Below are 27957 nucleotides of genomic sequence, written 5' to 3'. Positions count from 1 at the left end.
CCCCCCCTACATCCCCTAGCAATTGCAGTGTAGTCATCCCTGGTGATGTCCCCTCCTTTCCATTGGGTGTGCACTTCTCTTTTAGCTAGGAGACATTCCTGGATGCTTTTGGTGAGCCACGGAGGCTTGTGTGCCCTCCTGCTCCCTTTGATCCTCATTGGGATTACCTCCCTTTGGGGTTGGAGGATTGTCTCCTTAAGGAGCGACCACTCTCCTTGGACACCCGGCTCCCCTCCCCTCTGGGACCTCAGTGCTTCCCCGACTATTCTCCTTAGCTCATTGAAGTCTGCCCTCCTGAAATCTAGGGCTGCTGCTGCTTGATTTAAGGAGCATACCTGTGAACCAAGATGCCTGGATTTTCTCCTGGCCCTGTGGATGATTTGATTTGTGACTTTGGGCCAAAATTTACCTGGTGGGAACCTGAAGTTAGCCACCTAATCCTATATTTAGGCACATTAGAGCTGACATGAGTGTGCTTCACTTCTGTATTCTATGTAAGATTTCATACAGAGCCCATCTCTGCCATACCTTAGCAACTTTTAGTAGTGCAATAAGCATGAAAATCAGCCTTTTAGTATCTAAGACCTTCTTTGTGTCAGTGTTAAACTGGTGTAAACTAAGCTATGAATGCAGACTAGCACAACTGTGCTGATTCAATCCCCATGTGTACCCCTGTATAGTTGCACAAGAGGCTCCTTTTGGAAAAGTCACTCTGATACTGGAATAAGAAAATCTGCACAGGAAAAGGGTGTGTGTGTGTGTGTGTGTGTGTGTGTGTAAAATCAGCATAGCTACATGGATAAGGGCAAAGTATGAATTTAAGTGACTTATGACATCCTAAATTGAAAATGTAGCTCTGCCCCCAGCATCATGGTTCTGTAAAAGGAAGAGAATGATACCCAAAGATCACTCCCCCTGGGATACTGAGAGACTTCATTAATGTCTGCAAAGCACTCAGAGATCCTTGCACAGCAGACCACATAGAAAGAGCAAACTAAATCAGTGCTACCTCAGAGAGGCAAGATTGTCAAAAATAAACCGGTGGTCTTATAAGAACCTGTTTGCCAGCTTTGTGAGTGGAGAAGTAAACAGTGTTGTGCATGTGTGATCTTGCAGAGCCTCAGAGCATGCCACTGCTGGCCCGGTCTCCCAGCACCAACAGGAAATACCCGCCGCTGCCTGTCGATAAATTGGAAGAGGAGATTAACCGGCGAATGGCAGACGACAATAAGCTCTTCCGGGAGGAATTCAATGTGAGTGCTTACTAATCCTCTCTTGTCCAAATGTGGCTCAGTCCTGCCAGAGAGACTGATCAGGCTGAACAGTAAAAGGGGTGTTTTGTTCATTATGTCAATGTGTTCATTCTAGCAAATCTAGCCAAGTGAGACCAGGCCACCATTCACCTTTCACACTAACGTTCCTCTGTAGTGTTGTGAAACAGACAGTGTTTCATGTGGTTACAATATTGTAATCACAGTTTGAGGCCACTGAGGAGCTTCCTGGTCAGGTAGTAACAGGGATAGACCTTGTATCCTTCTGTGTCCACAGCTCCAGCTGCTACCACTTGAGACAGCTGTTAGCTGTACAGGGCTTATGACACACAGCAGAGCATAGATGTATTATATAGTACCTTGCACTACTGATTCACCCCAGCATTTTCTATACTAATCAAAGACCAAAGCCACCTATGGACATTCATTTTCTCCTGGGAGAGGCAGTGTTCTCCCAGTAGAAACCACAAGCGTACAGAAGTTCAGGGTTTTTCTCCCAGAGCAAAAATGGCCACTGTGGGAGACAAATAACCTGGGAACAGCCTGGGGGTGTGAATGTCTGTACACGGTCCCATTGAGGAGGATGGCACACTTGGGGCTGGGGATCACAGGTCAGGTTTTGGGATGAAAGTGCCTTTGAGTGACTGGGTACCCTGCCTGTGAGTCTGTCTACCCAGCAGCTACTTTCCATCAGCAGGTTTCATAGTTTTATAGTAGCTAGGGTCAGGAGAGACCTGAACAGATCATCTAGCCTGACCCCCTGCCACAGGCAGGAATGAATGCTGGGTTCACAAGACCCCAGACAGGTGATCATCCAACCTCCTCTTGAATTTGCCCAAGGTAGGGGCGAGGACCACTTCCCTGGGAAGTTGGTTCCAGATTTTGGCCACCCTAACTGTAAAATACTGCCTTCTGATCTCTAACCTAAACCTGTTCTCCATTAGCTTATTACCATTGGTCTTTGTCACCCCAGGTGGTGCTGGGGAGAAAAGGGCTCTACCTGTTTGCTGTTGATCTCCCCTGATGAGTTTGTAGGCAGCCACCAGGTCCCCCCTCAGCCTCCTCCTGCTGAAGCTGAACAGGTTCAGGTCCCTCGGTCTCGCCTTGTAGGGCCTGTCCTGCTGCCCTCTTACCAAGTGGGTGGCCGTCCTCTGAACCCTCTCCAGGCTGGCCCCATCCCTTTTGAAGTGCAGCGCCCAGTACTGGATGCAGTACTCCAACTGCAGTCTGACCAAAGTCGCATAGAGGGTGAGGATCACCTCTCTGGACTGGCTTGAGATGCACCTTTGGATGCATGACAAGGTATGGCTGGCCTTGCTGGCTGCGGTCTGGCATTGGGGGCTCATGTTTATCTTGGAGTCAGTGACTCTAAGATCCCTTTCCTCCTCTGTGCTTTCAAGAGGGGAGCTCCCCAGCCTGTATGTATGCTGTGGATTCCTTCTCCCAAGGTGCAGCACTCTGCACTTGTCTATGTTGAACCCCATCCTATTTTCATCTGCCCACTTTTGTAGTCTGTCTAAGTCTATTTGCAGGCTCCCTCTCCCTTCAGGTTTGTCCACCTCGCCCCACATCTTAGTGTTATCAGCAAACATGGCCAGCGTGCTTTCCACCCCCTTATCCAAGTCGCTGATGAAGATGTTAAACAGCGTGGGCCTGAGGAGAATTGCTTGAGCCAGGGAGGGCCCAAGCCTTAGGCCAGGTGAGGGAAGGATGGAGAATTTTGGTCCAGCTTGACCTGGAGTACAGAGGGGCCCACACGACAGACATGCAGTACACAACTGTTGGAAAGAGCCTTAAGCTTTCTGTGTCTCCTTAACCAAACACTTCCCTTCTCCCTACTGTTGTGAAACCACTTCACTGAGAGGGAGGGTAGCAGCAGTTGCTGCATCAGCGCTGCTGCATGTTGGTGCTCTTTTGGGATGAAAGAGGGGTTGCAGTGAGAATTTCTGTCTCCAGATCACAAACCTTTGTCCCCAGAACTAGGAGGGTGATTTATTTAGCTCCCTGAAGAAACAGGCTCCTGTCTTATGTGAACCAGCCACTAAAAGAGCCCTAACTGGGCATTGTGAAGTCTCCAAGGCTGGGAACCCTGCCCCGCTCCATTCCCTTCAGGCATAAATACCTGCCCCTTCCCCCCATTGTGTTCAAGTCTCTTCTTGTTGGCTGTTCGGTGGCTTGCATGGGACAGTTGATGGGCCTCCATCCAGGCACTCTGGAGAGCAGTCTGCATTACAGCAGCACATTTAGCTCTAGTTATCCCTGGAAGGGCCAATATGGTACGTGCAGCAGAGAATGGATCCCCTGTAACCTGGGATGGGGGTCTCCTCAGGCCAGAGGTAGGGCTACTTGGTGGGGAAATAAGGGTAGCTTTGCTCCACTACTGCTTAGGTTCTGTGGAGAGAGGACTTTGTTCCCCAGGACCTGGTACCACTGGTACTTGTTACTGATCACTCAGTTCTGATGATTTCACTTTTAATTAGTCTAAAAGGTGCAACTCTATCCTACTTTCATTTTTTTTTTAATGAAAGAAGCTCCTCGCAGAGTCTGATGCTCAGAGCTGACTCCCTGCCCTCCTATAATGTTCCAGGCAGCCAGCAGAAGCTGGGAGGACCAGCCAGCTCCTTTCCTAATTCAGTCTGCTGCGTAAGTGGTGGCACTTGGTATTTTCTCATTCAGAAGCAATATGAAGAATAGAGCTGCCAGCCCTGCCTCTCTGTGCTGCTGAGGGCTCGGGGCTTGTGCTGGAGGAAACTTTGCTGCCACCATGTGCTCCTAGATAACATGGCACCCTGCTTCCCAGGGAGGAGGGTCCAGCTTGGCTCAACTGCTCTTTGAGGGGAAGGCCACGGGGTACACGGGCTTGTTATTCCCATCCTGAAGTGGAGTGGTCTGTGCTCAGAGGTGACTTCCAGATAAGAATAGAGCTGGCTGAGCCATGCTACCTTTAGGACAAAAGCAGGTCTCCTGCAGAGCAGGTCCCAAAGAGAACAGGGCATCATAGACCTGTAAAACTCATCGCCAAGGGCTGATTTGGGTCTTCTGGTATGAGATGGATGAGGACAGTGAGTATCGACTATAGTGGGAGCTTGTATTTCACACTCGAGGTAAAGGTCTCCTGCTGGACCCAGGCAGGGGCTCAGCAGAGCAGAGTGGTTCCCAGGCTGCCTCCCCTCGTCCCTTCACTGTTGTATGTGTACAGTGTGCAGTTCATTGTCTCTTTAGACTTGAACATAGTCTGTTCTGCCTGGCCTTCCTGGTATAACCTAATTAGAGTAAGGGTCGGGGGTCCAGACTCCTATTCTCTTCCCAGTTCTTCCAGCTGTCCCATCAGGTAAGTCCTAGGACCCTGTTCTTTCCCAGTACAGAAGATGCTACCCCTGGAGGTTCTGGGGATTACTTAAGTTAATGCCTGTAAAGTGTCTGGAGATCTTTAGCTACAAAGCATGTGAAGTACAGTAGAGCTGCCAGCTGTATGAAGAGCCAGTTGCTTTGTACTTACTTACCATCTCTTTTTTCCTGCCCTTTCAGGCTCTGCCAGCATGTCCCATCCAGGCCACATGTGAAGCTGCTTCCAAGGAGGAAAACAAAGAGAAGAACAGATACGTGAACATTTTGCCCTGTAGGTATTTGTTCTAACCATTGCTTCAGTGAGGCTCATATTCAGTGGCACCACCCACTGCTGCTGGGCTGCGCTTCCACTCTGTGTGGCTGGTATGGCCAAAGCAAGGTGTGCAAAAGGCCCAGGGAGTGGCAGCTGCTAGGAAACAGGAAGCCATGTACAAGGGGTTGAGTTAAAACAACAGGAGAGGTCAGGTGATTTCCCTCCTCTAGCAAGTCGCTGCATCTCCTCTTAACCCAGCTGATGTATAGAAAGAGTCTTCTGCTGCTTCAGGTCAAAGGGAAGGACTCAGGCTGGCTTCTACTGGATAGATGTTCACATCACTGCTGTTGCCCCTTGTGGAGAGGGTAGAGGAGACCCTGGAAAATGAACCCCCTTTTCGCTTTGAGGCCTTTAAAGCGTGGAGATGAGGAATAAGGTGGCAAGGGCCAGAAACCTCATTTACCTGCATGTACCTGGAGGTCCCCAATGAACTTGCATGGTTAGGGGGTTAGAGAGCAAAGATAGCTGGATGGAGAAGCTATTCAAGGTCATGCCCTCTGCAGGAAGAACCCTCTTCTGCATGGAGCTCATTGTCTGTTTAAATTTGGACACAGTCTCTTCTATGCATGCCCAAACCTCGAGGACCTCGACATAGGGCTGCCCAGTTTTAATGCCCAGTTTTCCTTCTTCTCCAGATGATCATTCCAGGGTTCACCTGACTCCCGTGGAAGGGGTCCCGGATTCCGATTACATTAACGCCTCCTTCATTAATGTGAGTTTCTGTCTGGACTTTGTTACTAATTGTTTCTGGGGCAAACCCCAGTCTGCTGGGCATGGTTCTGCAGTGGCCGGTTTCACTAGGCACTTACCACTGTGCATGTGGCTTACCCAGAATGTGACTGTAGTTGGAAAAAGGGACTGTGAAGAGCTGGCCCTTTGGGGCTGTCCAGCTTTCTGAGTATATGATTCACATCTGCTTAGTTCACTGGCCAAGCATTGTGCTGTTCTTCAGTCCTGCAGGGTTGGCCTAGCAGTGGGAGCTAGGTGTGATCTGCTCTGCCCTGGTGTTAAAGGGAATACAGTCTGGTGATTAGAGTATGGAGCACAGAGCCAGCACTACGGTAGTCTTTCTGGCTGTGCCACTGATCTAGTTTGTGACTTTAGTCATGACTCTATTTTACAGATGAGAAAACATAGGCCCAAAAAGATAACATCTAACCTACAGGATGCTGACAAGTGTAGCTGCCACATTCCCCTGTGTTGGGGAGATAGCGTTATGAGATTACTTTGGGATGAATGGGACTTTGGTCACAAAAAGGGAAATAAACTGTTGGACCAAGTTGTCAAGGGAAATGATGGATTCTCTAGTTCTTTGATGGATGCATCTCTGGTAGATATGCTTAGCTCAGATGCATGTCACTGACTTTGTGCAGAGATGACTGGGTGTAATTCCCTGTCCTGAGTTGTGCAAGAGGTCAGCTAGATGATTGAACCCATTTCTTCATGTGAAACAGTAACAAAAAACTCCTATTGTAGCCAGCAGGAGCTGCACATCCAGTGGGCTTGCAGGATATTGGGATTGAATCAAACACAGCTGACCAATTAAATTCTGGGCCTGCTCTGCTCCTAGTAGAGTAGATGGGAGTTCTGCTATTGACTGGAGTGGGATAAAGACTGTGCCTTCACTAAGGAAATATTGATTTCCGAGGTGGACAGAACACTGGGCTCAGAGCCCTGGTTCCAGACAAAATCTTTTCAATGGAAAGTCATTCAGCAAGCCATTAAGACGGTTCTGTCTGCCAGTTGCTCCCAAAGATCAGTAGCATGGGTGAATGCTGATAGAAGGAGAATTGTCATTCTTGGGATTAGGGTACCTGGAGCTCAAGTTCTCGGCTTAATACGTGGTGGTGCCGTAGACGTCCTGGCAAGTTGTTCTGGCTCTGTATCTCATCTGTGTATTGGAAACTTGTCATTCTTCCCTTTATCATGTCTAGTACAAATCTTGCGGCAGCAAGTGTTTCTTTCAGTGTCTGTGTACAGCACCTAGCACAATCAATTAATAATGATAAATGGCTCCAGTGGCAGAGCAGTGTGCAGAATACATATTTTGGCGAAGTGTCAGTTCATACAATGTGCAGGAGTGAGGGATCAGTGCTCAGGATCCGAGACCCCTTTTACTTTCCCCAAACATATATTGTCATCAGCAGCTCCCCTTTTGAACATTGCAGTCCAGAGGGCGTCTGTAGGCCTGCAGAGGTAGTGCTCAGACTTCAGTGCTTGAGCTCAGCTGCAGGGTGTTCAGATGCTAGCATGGCTGCCTTTGGCGACAGCGTCTCTATTCTAGGCCCTTTTCCAGGCCAATTAGACAGTTCCCCCAGCTCACTACACAGGTTGGGCTTCCTCTGGAGCAGATCTGCCCTATGCTCAGCCACCCTGTAGTGCAGGTCACCTAAGAGAGCCTGCAGAGTTCAGGATCTATGAGGAGGGGAGGAGAGCGGGCAAGACAGCAGCAGGTGGAGAAAGTAGCAGCTCAGTTCAGTAGCTGTGTGCCAGCACCTGTTTGACTTTCCAAAAGCAATGCAAAGGACTCTTAACCACAGATCTCAAGATTTGAATGTCTGTCAGCATCTCCAACAGCGTCTCCATGGCAAGCTCTCTGCCCTGTCCACAAATGACGGCAACATTGAGGAACTCTGGAAGAGTTTTAAAACCACTATTCGTATGGCCTGTGCTAAATAACACTCATTGACACCAAAACTGTTTCGGTGAGAGTGAAGCTGAGATCCAAGCCCTCCTTGACTGGAAGAGAAGTCATTTTGCTTGGCAAAATGACACCTCATCTCAACCAGAGGAGATGTATCAACTCCTCAAAGTCAAAGCTCAAAGGAAGACCTGGAAAAATCAAAAATCAGGATGGCAAGATAAAGCCAGAGAGATCCAGCTCTATGCTGACAAACGTGATATGCATAGCTTTGGGGGGCAACAAAGGCTATCTGCAGCCCAGCTTCCCATGGTCTTACTTTCCTGTGATCATAGTTTCATAGTTGTTCGGGGCTGGAAGGGACCTTACAGATCATCAGGTCCAGCGCCTCTGCATGCGGGCAGGAAAGACTGCTGGGATCAAATGATCCCAGCAAGACGGGTATCAAGGAGTTTTTTGAAGAGCGCCAGGGTGGATGACTACCATTTCTGGGGGAAGCCTGTTCCAAACCCTTGGTACTCAGCTTGTAAAGATGTTTTTCCATATGTCTAGCCTGAAGCGATCTTCAGTCAACTTGTGCCCATTATTTTTTGTCTTCCCCTGGGCCTTGGTGAATAGATGCTCCCCCAAATCCTGATGTATGCTTGTGGTATACTTGTAGAATGCATACATTCCTCAAAGACAATGAATCTATCAAAGATAGATGGAAAGAGCTCTTTGAGGCATTACACATTTATTCATTGAATTTGGAACAATGAAGAAATCCTTGGGGACCTGAGGAACACCAACATCATGACTGTTTTCAAGAAAGGAGATAAGTCTGTGTGTGGGAACTATTGAGGTATCACCCTCCTTTCCACAGCAGGGAAAACCCTTGCCTGCATCCTCCTGATCTGTTCTACCTCTTGCTGAAGAAGTCCTGCTGGAATCTCAGACCAGGTGATCTGTGGTTTCAGACCACCCTTTGGAGCGGTTGACAGGATCTTTGTTGCCCAACAAGTCCAAGAGAAGTATCGGGAACAACATCAGGACCTGTCTATGGCCTTCATTGACATCACTAAGGCCTTTGATTCCATTGATCCTGAAGCCTTGTGCAAAGTACTAGCCAGATTTGGATGTCCTGAAAAGTACATCGTGGTTCTGAGGCTTCTCTATGACCAAATGCCTGTGGCCATTCTGTGTAGCAGATTGGGGACAGATCCATTTGTCATCTGAGCTGGGGTCAAGCAAGGATGTGTCATCTCCACAACTCTGTTCCCCATTTTTTCACGGTCATTTTAGTTCTCATTAAGGACTGCCTTCCTTCTGGAATTGATATAGAGTACCAGACAGGTGGAGGGGTCTTCAATCTGGGACATTTTTGGTCAAAGAACTTGACCTTCAATACACAGATGACTGCGCCATCCTTGCGCACAATGTAGAAAATCTCCAAACCATGCTGGATCTTTTTGGAGAAGCCTACCAAACTTTGGTCTTTTCCCTCAACATCGAGAAGAGCTTTGTGAGCCTGCCCCAGGCCATGAATGTGACCCCCAAATTACCATCATGGAAAAGACCCTGGAGGTAGTAAGGACTTCTCCTACCTCAGTAGCCACCTGTCTCAGAAAGTGAAGATTAAGGCGATCCAGTGCAGGATCTGGGGCACAATTGCCTTCTTGGAGAAATTGCTTTGGCATGTTTTTATTCATCGCACTCTCCAGAAAGACACCAAGGTCTACAATGCATCCATCATCTCCACTCTTTTCTATGGAAGTGAAACATGGTTGATCTCCCATTGTCATCTCAAGAGCCAGGAGAGGTATCACCAGTGTTATCTCTGGAAAATCCTCAACATCAAATGGGAAGATCGCTACGCAAACTCCGGCATTCTTGCTGAAGCCAGTGTTACCAGCATTGAGTCATGCACCAACTTCACTGGACTGGATGCTATGTGTGGATACCCTAGTCTTGTCTCCCGAAAAAAGTGCTTTCCTCCTGGCTTAGTAACAGCCTGAGATCTCATGGGCAGAGGAAATACTGCAAGGACCCACTGAAGGTGCACCTCAAGAGAACGGATACCAATATCAAGAGCCGGGAGGGAACTGGCTGTTGACCGACTCCAGTGGTGCTGCAACTTCGATCAAGCAGCAGCCTGTTTCAGGGTAAAGTGTCTTGCCCTCAAAGCAGAGAAAAGAATGGAGGAAGGAAAAGGAGAGAAATTCTAGCCTACAGCTACTCTCCCCTGCGGGAAGATCTGCAACTTCTGCAGATGGGTCTGTGGCTCAAGGAATGGACTCTTAAGTCACCTCAAGAGCCGTCAGTGAGCTGTGGGAGAGATCATCCTTGAATTGAGAGATTACTAATAATGACTACAACTTAGGTCAGAGAGGCTCTCCCCTCTTATGTTCCTAGTGCGTTTGCCTGGGCATGGAGCAAGGTTTATAAAGAGACCCTCTATTCTCTGTCTGCTGGAAATGCAGCCAGCAACATGTAGTAACACGGCACTTCCTCCTGCTAAGTCCAGGTACTCAGAAAAGCTATCAGTGGTCGCTGTCTGTGGGGCTGCAGCATACAGAGTGTCATCTGCTGGGGGATATTGGGTCACTTTTTTTACATAATTTGTCAAGCTGCATGGACCCTGGGTGTTTTGCAGAGGATTAACAGGGACTAGAGTTGGGAAGAGAGAGTTTGGGAGGTGCTGTGGGATCCTTCAAGATGAAAGTTGCTGCATTTTAAATATGGATCTCTGCACGTGGCCAGAAATTACAGCCTTCTATCAGCTGCAACACAATGGCATCTTTTTCACAGCTCACAGCAATGACAGGTGGAGAAACAACTGAAGGGCACCAGGGCCATTCAGTGCCATATGGCTGAGACTTGCCTCAGCTCTGGGAGCTGAGACTACAGCATGGCACTAATGCACTTCCTTGTGTGGGTATGGCCAGCTTGCAGGGGCCAGACTGTGTGACCTCCAAAAGCAGTGTGAGGGAAGTCGGGGGCCTGCTGAATACATGATGCTGTGCTGCTGAGAGAGGAGGCTGCAGTGCAGATGGCTTGCCTTGGAGGCATGCTGCTCTTTCAATCAGTGACTTATTTTCTCCTCTCTCTTTTTTTCCAGGGGTACCAAGAAAAAAACAAGTTCATAGCTGCACAAGGTACAACCAATCAACTACTCTAGTCATTGTGTCCAGAGAACATTAGGCTGGGGGGTCCTTTCCTCATCTGTGGGACTGTGAAATGTGACTTGCAGCTCATCTGCCCTGGGCCTGTCCTCTGGGTCACCAGAGAGGGAACGTAAGGGACAGATTATAGGGCTTTCCAAGTGCCCTGTGCTGGGTGTAGCAGAGAGGCAGAACTCCAGGTACCTGCCTCTGAAATATTAGGTCATGACGAGGAGCTCCAGGGAGTCCCTGCCTGGTCTCAATGGATGCTCCACTTGCACCCCAAAGCACAAAGATCATCCATCCTTACAACTGGCCCCCAGTCCTGGCAGGGCTGTTGAGAGTCATAGAGCCCTGTTCTCCTTCCTGCAAACATTGCAAGCAGTGTGTCGGAATAAAACCTCATCATAAAAGCTGGGAAGCCTGCTGACACGGAGGCAGCTTCAGGGCAGCCGGGCCTGATGGAGCACAGTCAGACAGTGTGGTGGTGTGCCAGCAGACAGGATCTTAGCTACAACCTTCACTGTGGAGAGGTTTCCCATGATGACAAGAGACAGGACTGCTGCATAATAATAGAGAGACCAAGTACCTTGAGTACTGCCAAACCTAGTCTGAAGCAGGACTTCTGTACCTGCTATGCCCCCTTGAGACTGGGGGCATAGCATTGCATTGTGTATGGCATTAACAGTTGTGTAGCATGACCATCTCATTGGTGTTGGCATGGAGTGACCCACTGCTGCCGCCACCATCTCTCTGCAACCCAGTGATCCTCAGCTGCTCTAACAAGCCTGTGGGCCACTGGCAGCTGATGTAACTTGGAGCAGCTTTCCAGTGTTAACGTCCTTGAGGACAGAACCGATCGTGCAACCAGCCCAGGTGGCTGAAGTGCAGTTCCTCAGCCCACCCTCACCAGGGCGGCTGGGGCTGGATGCGTAGGTGCAGCCCAGCCACTGGGCTGGGGGCAGAAAATAATTAACCCCAACAAGCAGCACACTGAAGGAGGACCAACACTGGGTCTGTTGTGCTGCCCTGATCTCCCTGTGTGAATTTGGGCAAGTCATTTCTTTACTCTGTACCTCACTTTCCTCCTTCACACCCAGCTTGGATTTTGACTACTTTTATCACATGACATAAAATCTGCTTTTAAAAACCCAGATATGTTATGTGCTTGTTCATTCCTTGTGATGGCCGAAGTCAAATGTACCCAGGCGAGCCAAAGGGAGCCTGCTATTGCCATCTGCTGGCAACAAGCAAAAAATCTTTGATGGAGCTTCATCCACAGATTGCATTGTGCTAAGTATGGTCTCGGAAAAGATTATGGATTCTTATCCCATTTACATGGCCTAGCTTTTATAGCTCTGTGCTCTCCGTGGGTTAATTGCCTTGTTTATACCTGTTGACCTATTCAGCCCACATTCCCCTGTCCCCACCCTTTCTTTGTATTTAAATTCCCCCTGCTTTCTGCCAGTCCAGTTGCAGCTGCTGAAGTTAATGCCTCTCCAAACTAGTTAGTCTCTAAGGGCATTTATACACATACATTTTTGTGCTGTGACGTACTGGAGGTCAGGCATGGTTAGTCAAGTCTGTTCTGCATGCGAGCTGGCGCACACTGCTGCATCGCATGCAGTTGTAAAAATGGTGAAATGCATGTAGAAAATGGCAGTGGCGTGCTTTTGAACTAAAACAACTTGGATGTGTTTTAGTTCAAAAGCGCACTGCCGACATTTTCTCAGCGCTGACGCACATTTTGCCATTTATACAGATGTATGCATCGCAATGCCAGGTGCTTTTAAAAACTCCTGGTGCTGCAGCACAAGCACATGCACAAATGCCCTAAGGTGCTAGCGTGCTCTGCCTTCTGCCTGCCTTGTATGGAGTTGCTAACAGTGGGCTGCGCCTCTGCCTTGAGTGCTTTTTAATCACCTGCTCTTTTCTGTTTTAGGACCAAAAGAAGAAACCGTGAATGATTTCTGGAGAATGATTTGGGAGCAAAACACAGCAACAATCGTCATGGTGACAAACCTGAAAGAGAGAAAGGAAGTGAGTGTCAGAGTGGGGCTCACACGGTGAAGAAACTACTATTTCACGTGGGTGAAGCCAGGCCCCTAGCAGGCTCGCCTGTGCAATAGATCCCAGAGTGCCTGAGATGCCTGCATCTAAACACATGAGCTTATATGAGACCCACCTGAAGAGGGACAAAGTCAAGTGGGTTATCCTGGGTTACCCATGGTGATGGGCACATGAGCTTCTGTACACTTCCCAAAGCATCCCAGCCCTAAGTGCATGGTCTGGGTGTAAACCCATGCCCAAGGGTAAGGAAGTCAGGGCTGATCTATCTCTGTTGAAGCTGCCAGCCTCCTTCCCCCTGACTTCTGTGAGATCAAGCCTGGGGGCCAGGACTTCCTTTTAGCAGGCTGTTCTGTGGTCTCTAAGCGCTGACCCTTCCCTTTGTATCATTTCTCTCCAGTGTAAATGTGCTCAGTACTGGCCAGATCAGGGCTGCTGGACATATGGAAACATCCGGGTGTCTGTGGAGGATGTGACTGTCTTGGTTGATTACACAGTACGGAAGTTCTGCATTCAGCAGGTACGATGGGTCGGTTACTCCCTCTGTGTCTCCTAGCTCCCCTCTAGCCCTGAGAGAAGTGGGAGGGGTGGAATCGTCTGATTCATTGGGAAGCTCCAGATATCATGATGCTTGACTACTCTTACTCTGCGATCACAGGGCTATGCTACTGCTGCATTACTAATGGCACCTGGGAGTTGCAGTGCCATCAGTCCTTATTGCCACTTTACCATAACTCATCTCTACTGGACTCTGCCTCTTCTAACTGATTTACTGCGGCAAAGGACCCGGCCATGTCATTATATGACCGGTTTTGCTCAATAAAATGGGCATGGGCCCTTACCACTGGTGTACTCCAATCCCATGTGTACCTGGATCCTCCTCCCTGAGTTTTCCTTCCTCCCCTTCACAGCTAGGGGAGAGGATAGCAGTAGGACTTGTGGAAGTGGAGCAGTGAAACCTGCTGAGTGAACCCAGGCTGCTTTGGAGAGTACAGGGTCACTTTGTCTTCAAGGTGCCTCTGCGTGAAAACTGGCAGATTTGGGGTTTGGGTTCAGCTTGAAGTTCATGGGACAGTTCTAGGGTAGGAGTCAAAGGAATGCCTGCCTGGTCTGGGGCCCTGTGGCTGGGTTTGGTGTCTCAGCACCTCCTTTTTGGGAATGCACTGAAGGACAGTTGTAGGTTTCAAAAAGGGGTTGTGGCAGGGGTGCATCTGCCCACGGCCTCTGCCTCCAGCACCAGGGAGCACTGCTTCAGCTGGTGGGTAGTGCCCCTGTTCCATTGATTCAACGCAGGTTAGCTTCCAGCAGCTGGTCTGACAGGAGTCACTGTATTTGCTTCTTCTCTAGGTTGGCGATGTCACAAACAAAAAGCCACAGCGCCTGGTGACGCAGTTCCACTTCACCAGTTGGCCGGACTTTGGGGTCCCTTTCACTCCCATTGGGATGCTGAAGTTCTTGAAGAAGGTGAAGACATGTAACCCCCAGTATGCAGGGGCGATTGTTGTACACTGCAGGTCAGTGTGGGGCTTGGCCTCTCAGAGCTCCTCCCCACCTACCCCCCTCCTGACTCTTGGGGCGATCTGGAAAGCCAGTTTTATCTGCCGATGGCCAGGGGCTGGCAGAGGGGAACCTGTCTATCAGGCACTTGACAGGCACTTGGCTGGGATGGGTTAAGCAGGGCTAATCCTGTCTTGAGCAAGTGGCTGGACTAGATGGCCTTGTGAGGTCCCTGCCAGCCTGACTGTCCTATGATCCCATTAACTGATTCACAGCCTCATTTACACAGGGCCACTCAGGACACTTAATCCAAATTCACTTTTAAAGTGGAATAGGTGAACTCCCTCAAGCTCTGTGTGGGCACGGTTGCTCAGAACCAGAGTGGTCCTGGGCTGGTTTGGCTTTAATCCACTTTGCAAATGAACTGGAGAACATAGCTGCTTAATTATGACAGCTCCCCTTGGACACTGTGAGGGCTCAGCCGCTGGGAGGCAGCATCACCTTTCACCTACCAAGAGCTATAGCTTTCCAGCAACGTGGGAGTGATGCTTTGGCTTTAACACCTTAAGCCTTTGTGGATTGGAGTCCCAGACACACCAGGGAACTCCAGGTTCCCTCTGCACCCAAAATAATCATGGGGATGCATTTGGTAGCTTCCCCAAAGCAGAGGATGCACAGCTTGCTGTCAGTCATATCCCCCATGGGTTATTTGTTCCTTGCCTAACCTTGGAGATGGACCCAACCAGGGCGCAGCAGCTGGACTTTCTAAGGGTCTTGGGGCCGTGGCCGTGATAGAACGGAGTTGTCCTGACTCACGTTCCCCTGTTCCAACCACTAAGCATGCTGCCCGTAATGTCTGCACACTTCTGTAGACCCTTTTATCCTTCATGTATACCAGTGGTTCTCAACTGGGGTATCTTGGAGATGCCGTGCAGGGTTGGACAGGAAGGGCGGCAGCACAAGCCAGCTGTCCTTACTGCTTTAATTATTAGAGTCCTAACAAGGCAGGAGAGCACACACGTGCCATTGCCCTTCCCAGTCTGTTGATGCAGGAGGCGTGTGGGGCAGTTTTACTTGGCTGCAACACCTGGTTGAGAAGCACTGAGGTAAGTTGAGGCAGCAGAGCCATGTTTCTCAACCGGGGGTACCGCCACCTTCAAAGAAAAGTTGTGGAGGGTGCTGTGACTGTGAAGTTTGAGAAACCTGGCATATTCTGTATGGACTGTGAAGAACTGGCATGCAGTCACCTCTAGGGTGGAGCATGGCTGTGAGTGTAACAGGGAGGATCAGAGAACGCTGGGCAAATCCCTCTTGCATGACAGACAGCACCGTGTGCAGAAAGGCCCCACACCCTGCAGCGTGGAGTGAGTACTGAGGTTCCCCATGAGGGCTGGACCCTGGAGACTCCTTTAAGCTGCCCACCTCAGAACAGCTGGTTGACTTCAGCCTGAGCCTCTCCAGCTGTGCACAAACTTCCAGAGGAAAATTCCCATCCTTCTGATCCCTGGTCAAGCCCTTGTCCCCCTCACGTGCTGCTTGATGACTGAGTTCAGTATCATCGATAACATGCCAGAATCCAGAGGAGCAAAAGAGCTGGTGTGTCACAGGGCTGGTCACACCTGTGTGCCACAGGGGAGTCAGGGGGACAACTCCAGGCAGCACTTTGGCTGCTAGTTGTAACCGGCTCCAGGGCTTCATTCTGGGTTACCCCAGTGTGCAGCCTTACCTGCTCTGCTGCTGGAGCCTGGAAAGGTTTGTGCATCTCTGCTGTGTCCTGTGAACTGAGAATGGTTCCTCTTCTGGCAGGGTAAGAGCCCCTTTGCTATCCTGTCTGGAGTGAATTGAGTTTCCCATCCATTTCACTGCCTGGCTGTAGCCCCTTAGCTCTGCCCCCTCCGCTGCAGGCCTGATGCTGTGGATAGGGATTCTACCCAGGTGCTGTGCTAACTGTTTGCTCCTCTTGATGCAGTGCTGGGGTGGGACGCACAGGCACTTTCATAGTCATCGACGCCATGCTGGACATGATGCATGCGGAGAGGAAGGTGGACGTGTACGGCTTTGTGAGCCGGATTCGGGCACAACGCTGCCAGATGGTACAGACAGATGTAAGTTCAGCATGCTGGACCTGGTAGGGCCTTCCTGACAGCACTGAGCATTTGATGCTGCCCATGCTCCAAGCACTGGGCAGACTGCTGCTCATCAAACCTAGCCCCATCAGGAGTGGGAAGCACTGTCCCCATTTTACAGATTGGGTCACTTAGGTGCCATCATGGGACATGACTAGTTTTGCCTCCTTCAGAGGCAGCCAAGGCTGGGGATTGTGACTGGCCTGTGCCACTGCTCCTATTAGGACGTAAAGCTAGAGATTTCTGGCTAAAGGGTCTTGCTTCTCTGCTCAGGTCAGACCAATCACTATGTTTGGGGTCAGGAAGGAGTTTTACCCCTGGTAAAATTTTATCCATGGTTAGACTGGTATGGACTGTGGGGGTTTTTGTCTTCCTCTGTGTGTGTTGAGGGTGGCCTTATGCTTGGGATCTTTCAGGCATATTTTAACAAGCCTTGCAGCAGCAGAACACTGGCTGATATTGTCCCCCTGCTTTATCTGTGGCAGGTTTGGGTATTATGTCTCATGGTTGTGTTAGGGGCAACTGTGTAGTTTTGCTGAGAGGTTAGACAGTGGATTTGTCTAGGATGGTTTGGGTAGGGCTGATCCTGTCTCAGGCAGGGGGTTGACCTAGATGACCTTTGGAGGTCCCTTTCAGCCCAACTTCTCTATGGTTCTGTGACATGAGTTGCCCAAGGTTACACAGTGAGCCAGTGGCAGAGCAGAAATAGTCTCCAACACCAGCTAATTCCTGGCCCCAACTCTCCTGGTTGAGTCTTCCCTTCTTTTGACCCCATCAGTCTGAAAATAATGAACTTCTCTTAGCCACGCTTTGCTGGTCATGTGCATCAGGCCAGCCCTTGTTCTCCCTCCCTTTCCCCATGAGCTGTTGTCTGAGCATCTGCACATCTCTCAGATGATGACCTTGCTCTGTACTTCCCAGTGGGAACCTGATAGTGGGACTCCTCTCTGATCAGGGCAAACTCCCATTGACTTTTATAGAGAAGGACTGGGCCCAGGCATAGCCAGTTTGCTGGGTGGTGGTGCTGGTGGTGCTGACATTGGAGACTGGCCTGGGTTGGCACCGTGTGTTCTTGAGGGCACTTAATCTGACCCCCATCCCTTCCAGATGCAGTATGTGTTTATATACCAAGCACTTCTGGAGCACTACCTGTATGGGGACACAGAGCTGGAAGTGACCTCACTGGAGATCCACCTCCAGAAAATCTACAACAAAGTGCCAGGGACCAGCAGCAATGGACTGGAGGAAGAGTTCAAGGTGGGTGAGTCAGAACCAGAGTGCCATGGTACCCTTCGGAGGGGAGAACGGGGCAGTGGTTAGTGACTGCTGTAGTGACTGCTGCATCAAAGCCTGCCTAGGGCCAGCAGGATCTCAAGGGAGATAGAGGGCAAGACTGGGCAAAACACCAGGCAGCCCTTTGTAAATGCAACAACCCTCTTGTGGCATTAGGAGGCTGAAGGATCTGTGCCTTTGTAATGAAAGTCCTTGGAGCGCTTCGCCTCCAGGTCCCTTGCCTGCAAGCTGCTTTTCCATGGAGCTTGTTTATAGTGATCTGTCTCATTGTCTCATGACTCCCAGGATCCAGCTGGTTTTATGGTTTAGGCAGAGACTGATGGGTGGGGCCAAGCCAAAAGCTTTGGAAAAGGTGGGATGCATTTGGAAGTGTCCCCATGGCGTCTCTCAGACAACATAGTGCACACAAACCCCGCGTGGACTGAAACTCCTGATGGCAGCGAGTTTCTACCAAGGCCAAAACCTTCCCTGGTTCTCAGCACAAGCCCCTCATACCTTTCCACATGGGATTCCCAGAAAAACAGCTTGGCTGTGGGAGATGGAGTTGGCAGAGTGAGGGAATTGGCCCAGTACTAACTACATACAGTGTGAACTAGCCCAGGAGGGCAGAGCGTTTGGCTTTTCCTCATCCCAGCGCAATTCCCATTGGCGTACTAAACCAGTGCAAGTCGCACTGGGTGTGTGTTAGTCTGTCCTTGCCCTGAGTCTTGCAAACATTGGTGCCATCTCTGCCTTACGGATGGGAAACTGAGGCACAGAGCAAGGAAGTAACTGGTCACACAGAAATCCTTTGTGGATCTGTCACTCCAGATCTCCTGACCCTTTTTAGGGAAGTGATTGTAGCTCTGATGGCTCCTTTGCATGGGAGGACACGCACAACTGAGTGCGAAGCAGACAGTGATAATCTAAGGGGGACTCATAACACTTCATGTAAGCTAGGACTGTTAAACATCTGGCCAAGGGGCCCCTGGAAGGGCCAGGAATTTAGGGGCAGGGGTATGGAGCCCCACTGGGGAGATGTTTTACAGGTGGCAGGTGAGTGACAGCTACATTAACCCCCATGGCTACCAGTTTATCCCGCCGCTACCACTCATCACCATGGTCTGTATCCAGATTTAGCTTTGTGGGGGCAAGTGAGTGTGATTTTTCCACACCCCCCGCATTCCAAAAGGAGGAGAAGATGGCTTAGAATAATGCTTCTGGATGCCTACGCTCCTGCCTGTAGCTGGAGTACATCTCTGTGGGCCACCTGGCTCAGTCCAGGGCACGTAGCTCATTATCCTTGTGCCTGCTTTTGGCCCTACCAGAAGCCATTAGTTTGGGCCTATCTTTGTTCCCACAGAAACTAACTTCAATCAAGATCCAGAACGACAAGATGAGAACAGGCAACTTGCCAGCCAACATGAAGAAGAACAGGGTGCTTCAAATAATTCCATGTGAGTTGCTTCTGCCTCCTGGCCCAGGACCAGGACACGCTGGGGTGGGGCTTGAGAGAATATGAAAGGCTGGTCTTTGTGGTGAATGGGAGCTTGTCCCGGAGCTGCTGAAGGGATCATAACAGGGTGGGATGGTGGACACAGAGTGGACCTATAGTACATGCAGGGAGCAGAGATGTGGGGAGCCAATGGGGTGGACTGGAGCTTCTGGTTAGGGACAGAAACTATGCATAAACTGGTTTAAGTGATCAGAAACCAGTTCGAATCTGTAACACAACAGAAGTTCAATACACATAAGCCACTTTCACAATGGCCAAAACTAGATAAAGATAAACTTGGATGGATACAGTATCAGACTTAACTGATTCAGGTTAAATTAGTTTATTGAACTTCTGTCCCAGATCCCCTCTAGATTCAAGTTAACTCAGAGTCCCCCAGCATCCCAGGATACATTGTACCTCCTCTGCCAACCCCCCTTGGGTGGGCTAGCCTTGGCTCAAGCTGTCTGCCCCGGCAGAGCAGGGCGGTGGCTTCTGCCCTGGGCCACTGCAGGCATGTAGCTGCTTTCCAAGAATCAAAAGTGACTGTCTGTTCCCTGGCTTACTGGTTCAATCTATGCAGTTTAGGGTAACCTATGAAGATTGAATCAATTCAGCCTCACATTTTTTGACTGTCTTTACGTAGCCCCTGAGAACAAATGAGGTGGGTTTGAGGCAGATCCTGAAGTGAATTGGAGGACTGGCTGGAGCAGCAGCACTCCTGGCTGGCATCCCAGCTCCAGGGCTTGGGCCTGGCTCTAGCTGGCCTGCTCCCATCCTCCCTCCCCCTGGGTGCTTGTTCCCCTGGCTCCTCTGCCTGAGGTCTCTGAGCCCTTTCTGATCCTTTCTGTTTTGGGTATTCCCATCACGTGCCCCCTGGGAAGGTGTGCTCAGCTGAATCCAGACCCATGAGGACCAGCTCTGCCACTGTGGTGACTTGAGAAGCTAAGCAATAGCACACAGACTAAGGAGACAAAGGACAGCGCAGTGTAACACAGCAGCCCACCCTGGGGACAGAGGGCCTGTGCCCTGCAGCACAGGATGCTCTGCTCCACACTGAGCTGTCTGGGACAGGGTAGTGCCTGTATTGCTCACCTATAGTGCCTGGGGAACTGAGGCACAAAGAGACTTGAGAGACTTACCTGAGGTTACACAGGAAATGCGTGGCAGAGTAGGAGATCAAACCCTGGTCTCATCCCTTGCCACTGGGCGCACTTTCTTCATTTCCCTCTGCTGCCTGGTGGGCCTGTGGGATGGCCCCCCTGGGGCTGCCTTAGCAGTCAGGCTCATGCTCAGATAGAGAGCACCTGCTATCCGTGAGCGTTGTCCAGAAGGCCAACCTGTGTTCCTGTCTTCCTTTGTAGATGAATTTAACCGAGTGATCATTCCAGTGAAGAGAGGCGAGGAGAACACGGATTACGTGAATGCTTCCTTCATCGATGTGAGTTCCATGTCCTGACCACCCATGGCCTATGCTCAATAACCCTGCATCCAGACAGTTGTCTGGGGTTTAGCAGTCCTGCTTCCTTTGCTGGTGAACAGTGGTGGTGGGAAGTGCCGGGATGATGGGGGCCATTGTTTGTCCTCAGAAGAGGTAGGGTGCAGCCAGGAGTGGAGTGAGCATCCACGCTGTCCTATCCATATGCCATCTCATGACCTTCAGCACTCCATCGCCGGTTGTACAAACCCAGCAACCCCCATCTCCCTGGCCCTTGCTGTTAGCCCTCACACAGGCATGAAGGAGCAGAACTGGGGCTACAAGTCTCTTTCATTTGGCCAGGGAATATGGTGCAGTATTACGCAGATCTCTAGGCCCCAACCAAAGCAGGTCATCCTTGTTATCTCTGTCTCTTAGGCAGGAAGAAATGAGACAGCAAGGTTGTAATTTCTAGCTCTAAACAAGCAGTACACGGCTCTTACTCACAAATGCACCTTTTGACTGCCATGGGACATCCTGCATTAGTCTTCCCCCATGTGCAGGCTGGCCAGGAATGAGTAAGCAGCATAGAAGTCAGGTCCTTTAATGCCTAATCAGTGCTCTAGCAGCGACAATCCCTGCTGTGGATTAGATCTGACGCCATGAAAGGTCCTTTATGTCCCCCTGAGAACACTGCCCCCATCCACACTGGGTTTGTCCTGGCATGTTACCCCTCCGATTGCATTAGTTTCAGATGCAGCAGGATGTGAGCAGCCTGTCCAGCCTCCTGGCTCTATTTGCTCATTGTGAATCTAGGTCAGAGAGCCCTTGATGTGATGTGGGCAATTTTGTTGAGAATTCAATTTCCTGGCTCTACTGAACTTTGCTTGAGTGACAAGCTCCAAATGACTAAGCACCTTTGTGTCCTCGCTGCAAACTGTGAACAAAGAGAAGAGCAGAATCTTGTACTCTTGGAAGTGGGAATGCTTATGGGGTGGAGAACAGCAGGAGTCTCCCCACATTGGAGATTGCATCCATTACCAGAGAGATTTCATTTTCCCTTAAAATCCACAGTAAGTCACATCAGCCTTAAAATTAGTAGGTTTGAGCTGAGCCCAAGGAGAAGGTTTTCCACCCAGTCTAAACTGAACTGGTTCCTGAATAAGACATGCTAGCAACAGGTGTTCACCAGGATCCCAAAGGGTTCTTGATGCTTGTTCTCAGAGGTGGGGAGGCAGCCTGCCACTCAGCAACAAGTCCAAATACCTCGGAGAGACGCAGTTCAGCTCAGAAGGCAGCCCTGGCTGTGCACTAAGGTGGACAACCATGGCTGAGCTGACAAAAGCCTTGTTCTTAAACACACTCTTTTGTTTGGGGACTTACTGCAGCAAGGTTTCATGCTGAGCCTAGTGTGGCTGGAGACCCAAGCCAACCTGTGCACAGCCGAGACAGCCATGTCTGTGCAAGGAAATAGTACCAGCTTTGCAACGCGGGTTTAGAAACAAAGCTTGTTAAGCCAGCAAGCCATCTCTGCAGGACAGTGTCAGCCAGCAGAGAGTGTCTATGTTGTCGGGCTTGCACTGCTTGAACTGGAATCAGTGCTGTTCTCTTGTGTAGACAAGACCTGTGTGTAGCCCTTTCTACTGCACAGACAGAGTTCACAGTTGTGTCACACCAGCACTAGGGAGGCTTCTCCTGGAGGCTCCACTGCCCCTTTGAGATGCTTACCAGGAACCTCATGGGGCCTCTGAGCTTTCACAGTACTGCTCATGAAGGGAGGGGGAGCCTTACCTCTTTGACACCTCACTAGAGTTCCAGGAAATGAGAGGTTACCCCTGATTCTCCCCCAGATCCATGTTCCCCCACTCCTCCGTGCAGTGTCACTTACCTGCACCCCGTTCCCTGCCTGCATGCTCTCATACCCTCAGATATTACCCTTCTTATGGCGTGGTTTGGAGACAGCTGGGAGGGAGTCTATTGCAGCAGGGCTTTGTACCACGCAGAGCAGACTTTGCGGGAGAGGCTGTCAGCACAGAGGTAATCTCCAGCCTGCTCATTGTTCTGCTGCCCTGGTAACTGCAGCTTGGCATTGCAGGGTTACCGCCAGAAGGACTCGTACATCGCCAGCCAGGGACCTCTGCATCACACAATAGAGGATTTCTGGAGGATGATCTGGGAGTGGAAGTCCTGCTCCATAGTTATGTTAACAGAGTTGGAAGAAAGAGGCCAGGTAAGTGTCTGGATCAGGGGAAGATCATGAGAAGAGCTGTGCAACTGAGAGCAAGTGGATGAAGACCATGCTCAGCAGCAGGAGAATGAAGCAGAGCTCCACAGCTAGCTTATTACTAAAGAGGATGAAAGGGAATGATGTATAGAGGAAAGGATGACAGAGAAGGGCTGTGATGTGTGGAGTTGTTTGCTGTACCCAGGTTGCAGAGCAGACTGGAGGGCATTTGCTTTCTCCTGTGGTTTGGGTTGTGCTGGTCACTGCATGGGGCTGGGAAATATTTTTTTTCTCCTCCTATTGCTACAAGTGTCGAGGTTTTTTTCCATCTTCCTCAGAAGCATTGGGTGTTGGCTGCTGTCAAGTCTGGAGATTTTAACTGGGCTGGTGCTTCTGCTGGGACTAAAACCCAGAGGTTCCTGGTACAGGGTTTGCCCCTTTGCCTATGGTCGGACCAGTCGCCACATTTGAGATATGGAATTTTTACCCAGCGGTCAGATTGGCGTGGACTGGGGCAGGGTTTGCCGCCTTCTGTAGTTGAGGCATGAATCTCACCCTCCTCCTTTACCTGTGGCAGGTTAAGGTGCGACAGGGTATCTGTAGTTTTAGGAGTAGGATAGACAAGGACTTGTCTGGGATGGGTTTGATAGGGATGGTCCTGCCCTGTATGGAGGGTTGGGCAAGACTGACCTCCTGAAGGCCCTTCTAGCCTGACTTGACTATGATCTTGTGAAAGGAAGCAGCGCCCTTATGACTCCAGCAGGGAATTACACAGCCTCTGATGGCTGTCACACATGTTCTCCCTACATTATGCCAACATCTCCTAAATTGTGTCATGCTGTCTCTGAGATCCCCTCTGAGACTCCAAGAGAGTTCATCTGCCCACAGACACAGCATGAATTGCACCCATGAAACAAGGTCTCTGGACCTGCAGCTCCCAGAAACCCCTGGAGCTAAACAACCACTTCTAGTGGGTCCACAGTGAGGACGGAGCATTGCTGCACCCAGAGTGCATGCATCCAGACTCCTCTCTGAACCCCGGGAATTCAGTGGTTGGCTGTGCAAAGCTGCCATCTAGCTGATTGCAGGGCAGAGACCTCCCCCTCCCTCATGCAAGCTAATCTGGAGATACTGGTTTCCTACCTCATCACCTTCCTTTACACTTCCCAGGAGAAGTGTGCTCAGTACTGGCCATCTGATGGCTCTGTGTCCTATGGGGATATCACGGTGGAGCTGAAAAAAGAGGAGGAATGTGAGAGCTACACAGTACGGGACCTGCTAGTCACGAACACCAGGGTAAGCACTGCCTCATCCAGCCACAGGAGGCAGCTCTGGAGTCTGCTGTGCTTAGCCCCTGGTGCTGTATGTAGGTGTCCAGTTTCACTTTGCTCCTGCAGCCATGTCCCAAACACTGGTTGCCTCCGTGTACTCTTCCACATCAGCCCCAAAGTGACACCATTCTGCTGCCAGTTTCCTTCTCTGTCACCCTTTCACCCCTTTGTGCTTGGCCATCCTGCTGTTTTCCCCACTGTTAACTCAGCCCCTTTCTTACCAGACATCTGACCCCTCCTTTGTCATTGCTGACTTCTGTTTCCCACCAAAACCTCAGTCATCGTGTCTAACCTGTCCCTTCCACTGCTGGCTTGCTCCTGCCCCTCTCACCCAACTCACCCTGTACTGTCACTCAGGCTCCCCATTCCTTCCGTCACCCCATGGTGCATTCCACTCGGCACTGGCCCTTCCTCTCATCCTGCAGGGCACCTGTCCCCATTACCCTTTCTTCCCTTCTGCCATCCTCAACCCATGCAAGATGCACCCACTTCCCTGTTGTCTCTGTCCCTGACTCCGTCCCCTGAACAAGACTTCTCTTTTCCTGCCAGTTCTCTCCCTAGCACTTTCCCTCCTGCTGCCATGCTTTATGTGCTCTACTGACTCATCTCCCATCTTCTAATCCCTGTCTTAACCAATCATGTGGTGACGGATGCCAGAAAGCTCAGAGGCCCCTCTGCAGGTGAGGAGTTCCAGCAACATGGGGCAGGAGCTGGGCTGGATGATCCTAGGCAAGGGTCTCTACCTGCTTCATCTTGTAGTTGCCAAAATCCCCCTCAGTCCCCACACCAGCACCCTCTCACTTGACTTGCTTCCCACACTTTTGAGGCAGTTGGTGACCAGTCATCCGGCTCCTCGTATCCATCCCATGGGTGTAAAGCTCTCATTCCTGTTCCTCTGCCAGGAAAACAAGAGCCGGCAGATCCGACAGTTCCATTTCCACGGCTGGCCAGAAGTCGGCATCCCCAGTGACGGGAAAGGGATGATCAACATCATCGCAGCTGTGCAGAAGCAGCAGCAGCAGTCTGGGAACCACCCCATCACTGTGCACTGCAGGTGAGACGGGCAGAACACGTGACAGAACATGGGGTAACTAGTGGATCCACTGCAAGACACCAGGCAGGAGGCCAGTCTCCTCTTTGCACAGCACCGCTGGTGTCTCTACTGCCCCAGCTCAAGCTGCCCTGGGCTGCTCCTCCAAGGAGGTGTCTGCCTGCTCTCCAGGCCCTAGTCAGCATTTGGCTTCCTTGGATCCATGTGGGTGGTGTGTGTCTGAACTGGTGCCCAAAGATGGAGGGTCACTTGCACTGTAGTGGCTAGTTCAAAGTACAGAACTGGTGGCTGACCTAGAAAAGCCCAGAGGAGATGGTGGGAGGCTCATCTTATTACCCACCAGCCCTCTCCTCCCACCAGTTGTTTCTGAGGTGGAGTTTCTGTGCAGCCAAAAGGCCCCGGCTTTGTATGATCATTTTCCTTATGCTCTCTTTGTTTCTCTCTGCCAGTGCGGGAGCAGGAAGAACAGGAACCTTCTGTGCACTGAGCACTGTCCTGGAAAGGGTAAAAGCTGAGGGCATTCTGGATGTCTTTCAGACAGTGAAGAGTTTGAGGTTACAGAGGCCGCACATGGTGCAGACACTGGTAGGCACAAAATATTGTTCCTCCCATACCTCCTCGGCACCCCCAACCCTGGACAAAACACTCACTAATGTACCTTCAGCTTGCAAGGCTGAGTGAGAATCTCCTCCACTAAGGTAATCCCCCATGGTGGAGCAGGAAAGAGTAGTGCTTCCACCCCACATATTCTCCTCTAGCTTGTCAGAGGAGAGTCCTGCTGTGGGGAAGATCAGCAAAGACCTGAGAAGGTCTAGAGGGAATGGAAGACTTTGAGAAGAGCAGGGGCTTGGTGAAGGTTATGGAGCATCTCCCACTTCCTGTAAACTTGCTGAGGTCCACAGGACCCCAGTGTAAGGAGGGTGAGAATCCAGATATCTCACAGAGATGGCCCAGAGCCTGGGCTGCATCCTAGCACTCCAGGGTTCAGGGCTGTTCAGAGTCAGGAGCTTGGTTCAGGGCACAGAGCTCTGGTTTCTGATGTCAGCAATTAGCAGCCAGGATCTCTGTGCCTTAGAGCAGAAGATTTGTGATTGGGACTGCTGGCCTCTGCATGTTCAGCTGTGCCTCACCAGATGGAGTCTGGGGCTGCGAGTCAGCCTCTGCTGTTTGATCCTAGGAAGTCTCGCAGGGTCTGCTTTTCAGGGGTGTCAAACAAATGTAGGTTCCCAGAACTGTGGAGACTTAGCACCTTTGAAACTGGGCAGCTGGTTTCCCCATAACTCAGATTCCCCACGTCTCCAGAGGGGGACAATGCACTTCACTTTTCTTTTGCAAAGAACGTATGGTGACGTTACATGTTATCCTTGAACCAAGCTAACTCTGTGGCGTGTTAAGTGGTGTTAACATTAGAATGTGCTGTGAGCAGCCAGTCAAGGGTTAATACTGTTTCTTGCCTTCACGGCTCTGACTTGCCCCTAGAGGGCTGGTGAGCAGGGGTGTGGCTAGGAGTCAGGACACTGGGGCTCTTTCCCTGTTGAGGGGGAAAGGGGAGCTAGGAGCAGGGATGCTGGAGGACTGCAAATTGCTTGTTTTATCTCAGTGTAGCAGACTGAAGTTACCATAACACGAGCTGGGTAACACAGCCCAGAGTTAACCCTCACCTGAAGTGGTGTAACTTTGAGATGCTCAGAGGGCACTTTGCATGAGTTAACAAGCCTTAATATGCAGACACTTAAGTTTTAGGTGCCATTAATGTAGCAAAAGTGTAATGTCCAACTTCACCTTTAGAGGTGTAACGCAGGAAGGGATTTATAGCATGTCCCCTGCGGATCACAGGCCACTGATGCCAAAGCACTAAAGTTGTATCTTGAGCATAGCTTTTGTCATCTAACAGTGTGCTTCCCTTCTCCAAATCCAACAGGAACAGTACGAATTCTGCTACAAGGTGGTGCAGGAATACATTGACGCCTTCTCAGACTACGCCAACTTCAAGTGAAAAAACAAAATGAAACGACAGAAGAGTTGCCTTCTTTAATATTTTGTAATATTCTCTTTGTTAATATACCCCCCCCAAATATGTGTATATATCTTAACTGTTTTAGAGGTTGGTACCATAAGCTTCATATTAGCCGGAGATTTTATATGTAGCAAAAGTGTTAGCGCAGATACTGTTGGCTCCTTTTTTTTTTCCAATGTTTTATTGGGGAATTGAATAGCGTGATGTTTGGATTAATATTGTTGAAGCAGCTCTCTGCTGGAGAGCCAATACAGGATGTTGTTTGTAAATCTTTTTCTGTTTTTTTTTTTTTTTTTTTTTTCTTGAGGGAGTAAAGCCTTTTTACAAAGATAACATCCTGGCTCTCATCTGAAAATGCAAGCACAAGCCTTCCTGGACCCACGGGGAAATGGTTTCACATTTTTCTGCCCTTCTGCTCTTGGGGAATTAAAAAGAATAAATCTCATTCTGTAAATATCCCAATTTTTATATATAATTAAAGTGAAAAAACCCAAAGCTTCTCCTCTGGGGTGAAATACCAAGTGTCACCAATTGGAAATGATAATGGACCCTCAAGCGGCAGCAAATGCTTGGGATTTCAGCCAAAAAAGAAAAGGATTTTTGCTCCCTGAAGGAAACCTCCATGTGTTGTGTGCCAAGTTTCAGGCTGGCCTTATTCACTTATTCACAGGCCTGCCTTGTGCACTTACAGGCAGGCAGTGTTGGAGGTCATTTCACTGCCTAGCTGACTGCAGAGGCAGTTATGTA

At 50.1% G+C, this 27957-nt stretch overlaps 1 protein-coding gene across 4 annotated transcripts in view; it reads left to right on the top strand.

Annotated features, from left to right (window-relative positions):
• Positions 1-27666, top strand: part of PTPRA (protein tyrosine phosphatase, receptor type A) — a 146140-nt gene extending 118474 nt beyond the window's left edge. For all 4 annotated transcript variants that reach the window (XM_019552973.1, XM_019552974.1, XM_019552975.1 and 1 more), the window contains 16 exons: positions 1117-1253; positions 4800-4890; positions 5568-5644; positions 10671-10707; positions 12656-12753; positions 13181-13300; positions 14128-14294; positions 16247-16382; positions 17511-17660; positions 19039-19132; positions 20535-20611; positions 22683-22817; positions 23982-24107; positions 25045-25196; positions 25643-25778; positions 27115-27666. In XM_019552973.1, coding sequence (XP_019408518.1) covers positions 1117-1253; positions 4800-4890; positions 5568-5644; positions 10671-10707; positions 12656-12753; positions 13181-13300; positions 14128-14294; positions 16247-16382; positions 17511-17660; positions 19039-19132; positions 20535-20611; positions 22683-22817; positions 23982-24107; positions 25045-25196; positions 25643-25778; positions 27115-27189 — 1808 coding nt within the window. In that variant the 3' untranslated portion in view covers positions 27190-27666. The remainder of the gene's footprint in view (positions 1-1116; positions 1254-4799; positions 4891-5567; positions 5645-10670; positions 10708-12655; positions 12754-13180; positions 13301-14127; positions 14295-16246; positions 16383-17510; positions 17661-19038; positions 19133-20534; positions 20612-22682; positions 22818-23981; positions 24108-25044; positions 25197-25642; positions 25779-27114) is intronic.
• Positions 27667-27957: the final 291 nt, after the last annotated feature.

Source organism: Crocodylus porosus, unplaced genomic scaffold, assembly GCF_001723895.1.
Source record: "Crocodylus porosus isolate Cpor-Errol unplaced genomic scaffold, CroPor_comp1, whole genome shotgun sequence".
NCBI classification, from domain to species: Eukaryota; Metazoa; Chordata; order Crocodylia; family Crocodylidae; genus Crocodylus; species Crocodylus porosus.
The sequence above is the reverse complement of the archived record's forward strand: the minus strand, read 5'-3'. Positions and strand labels throughout refer to the sequence as shown.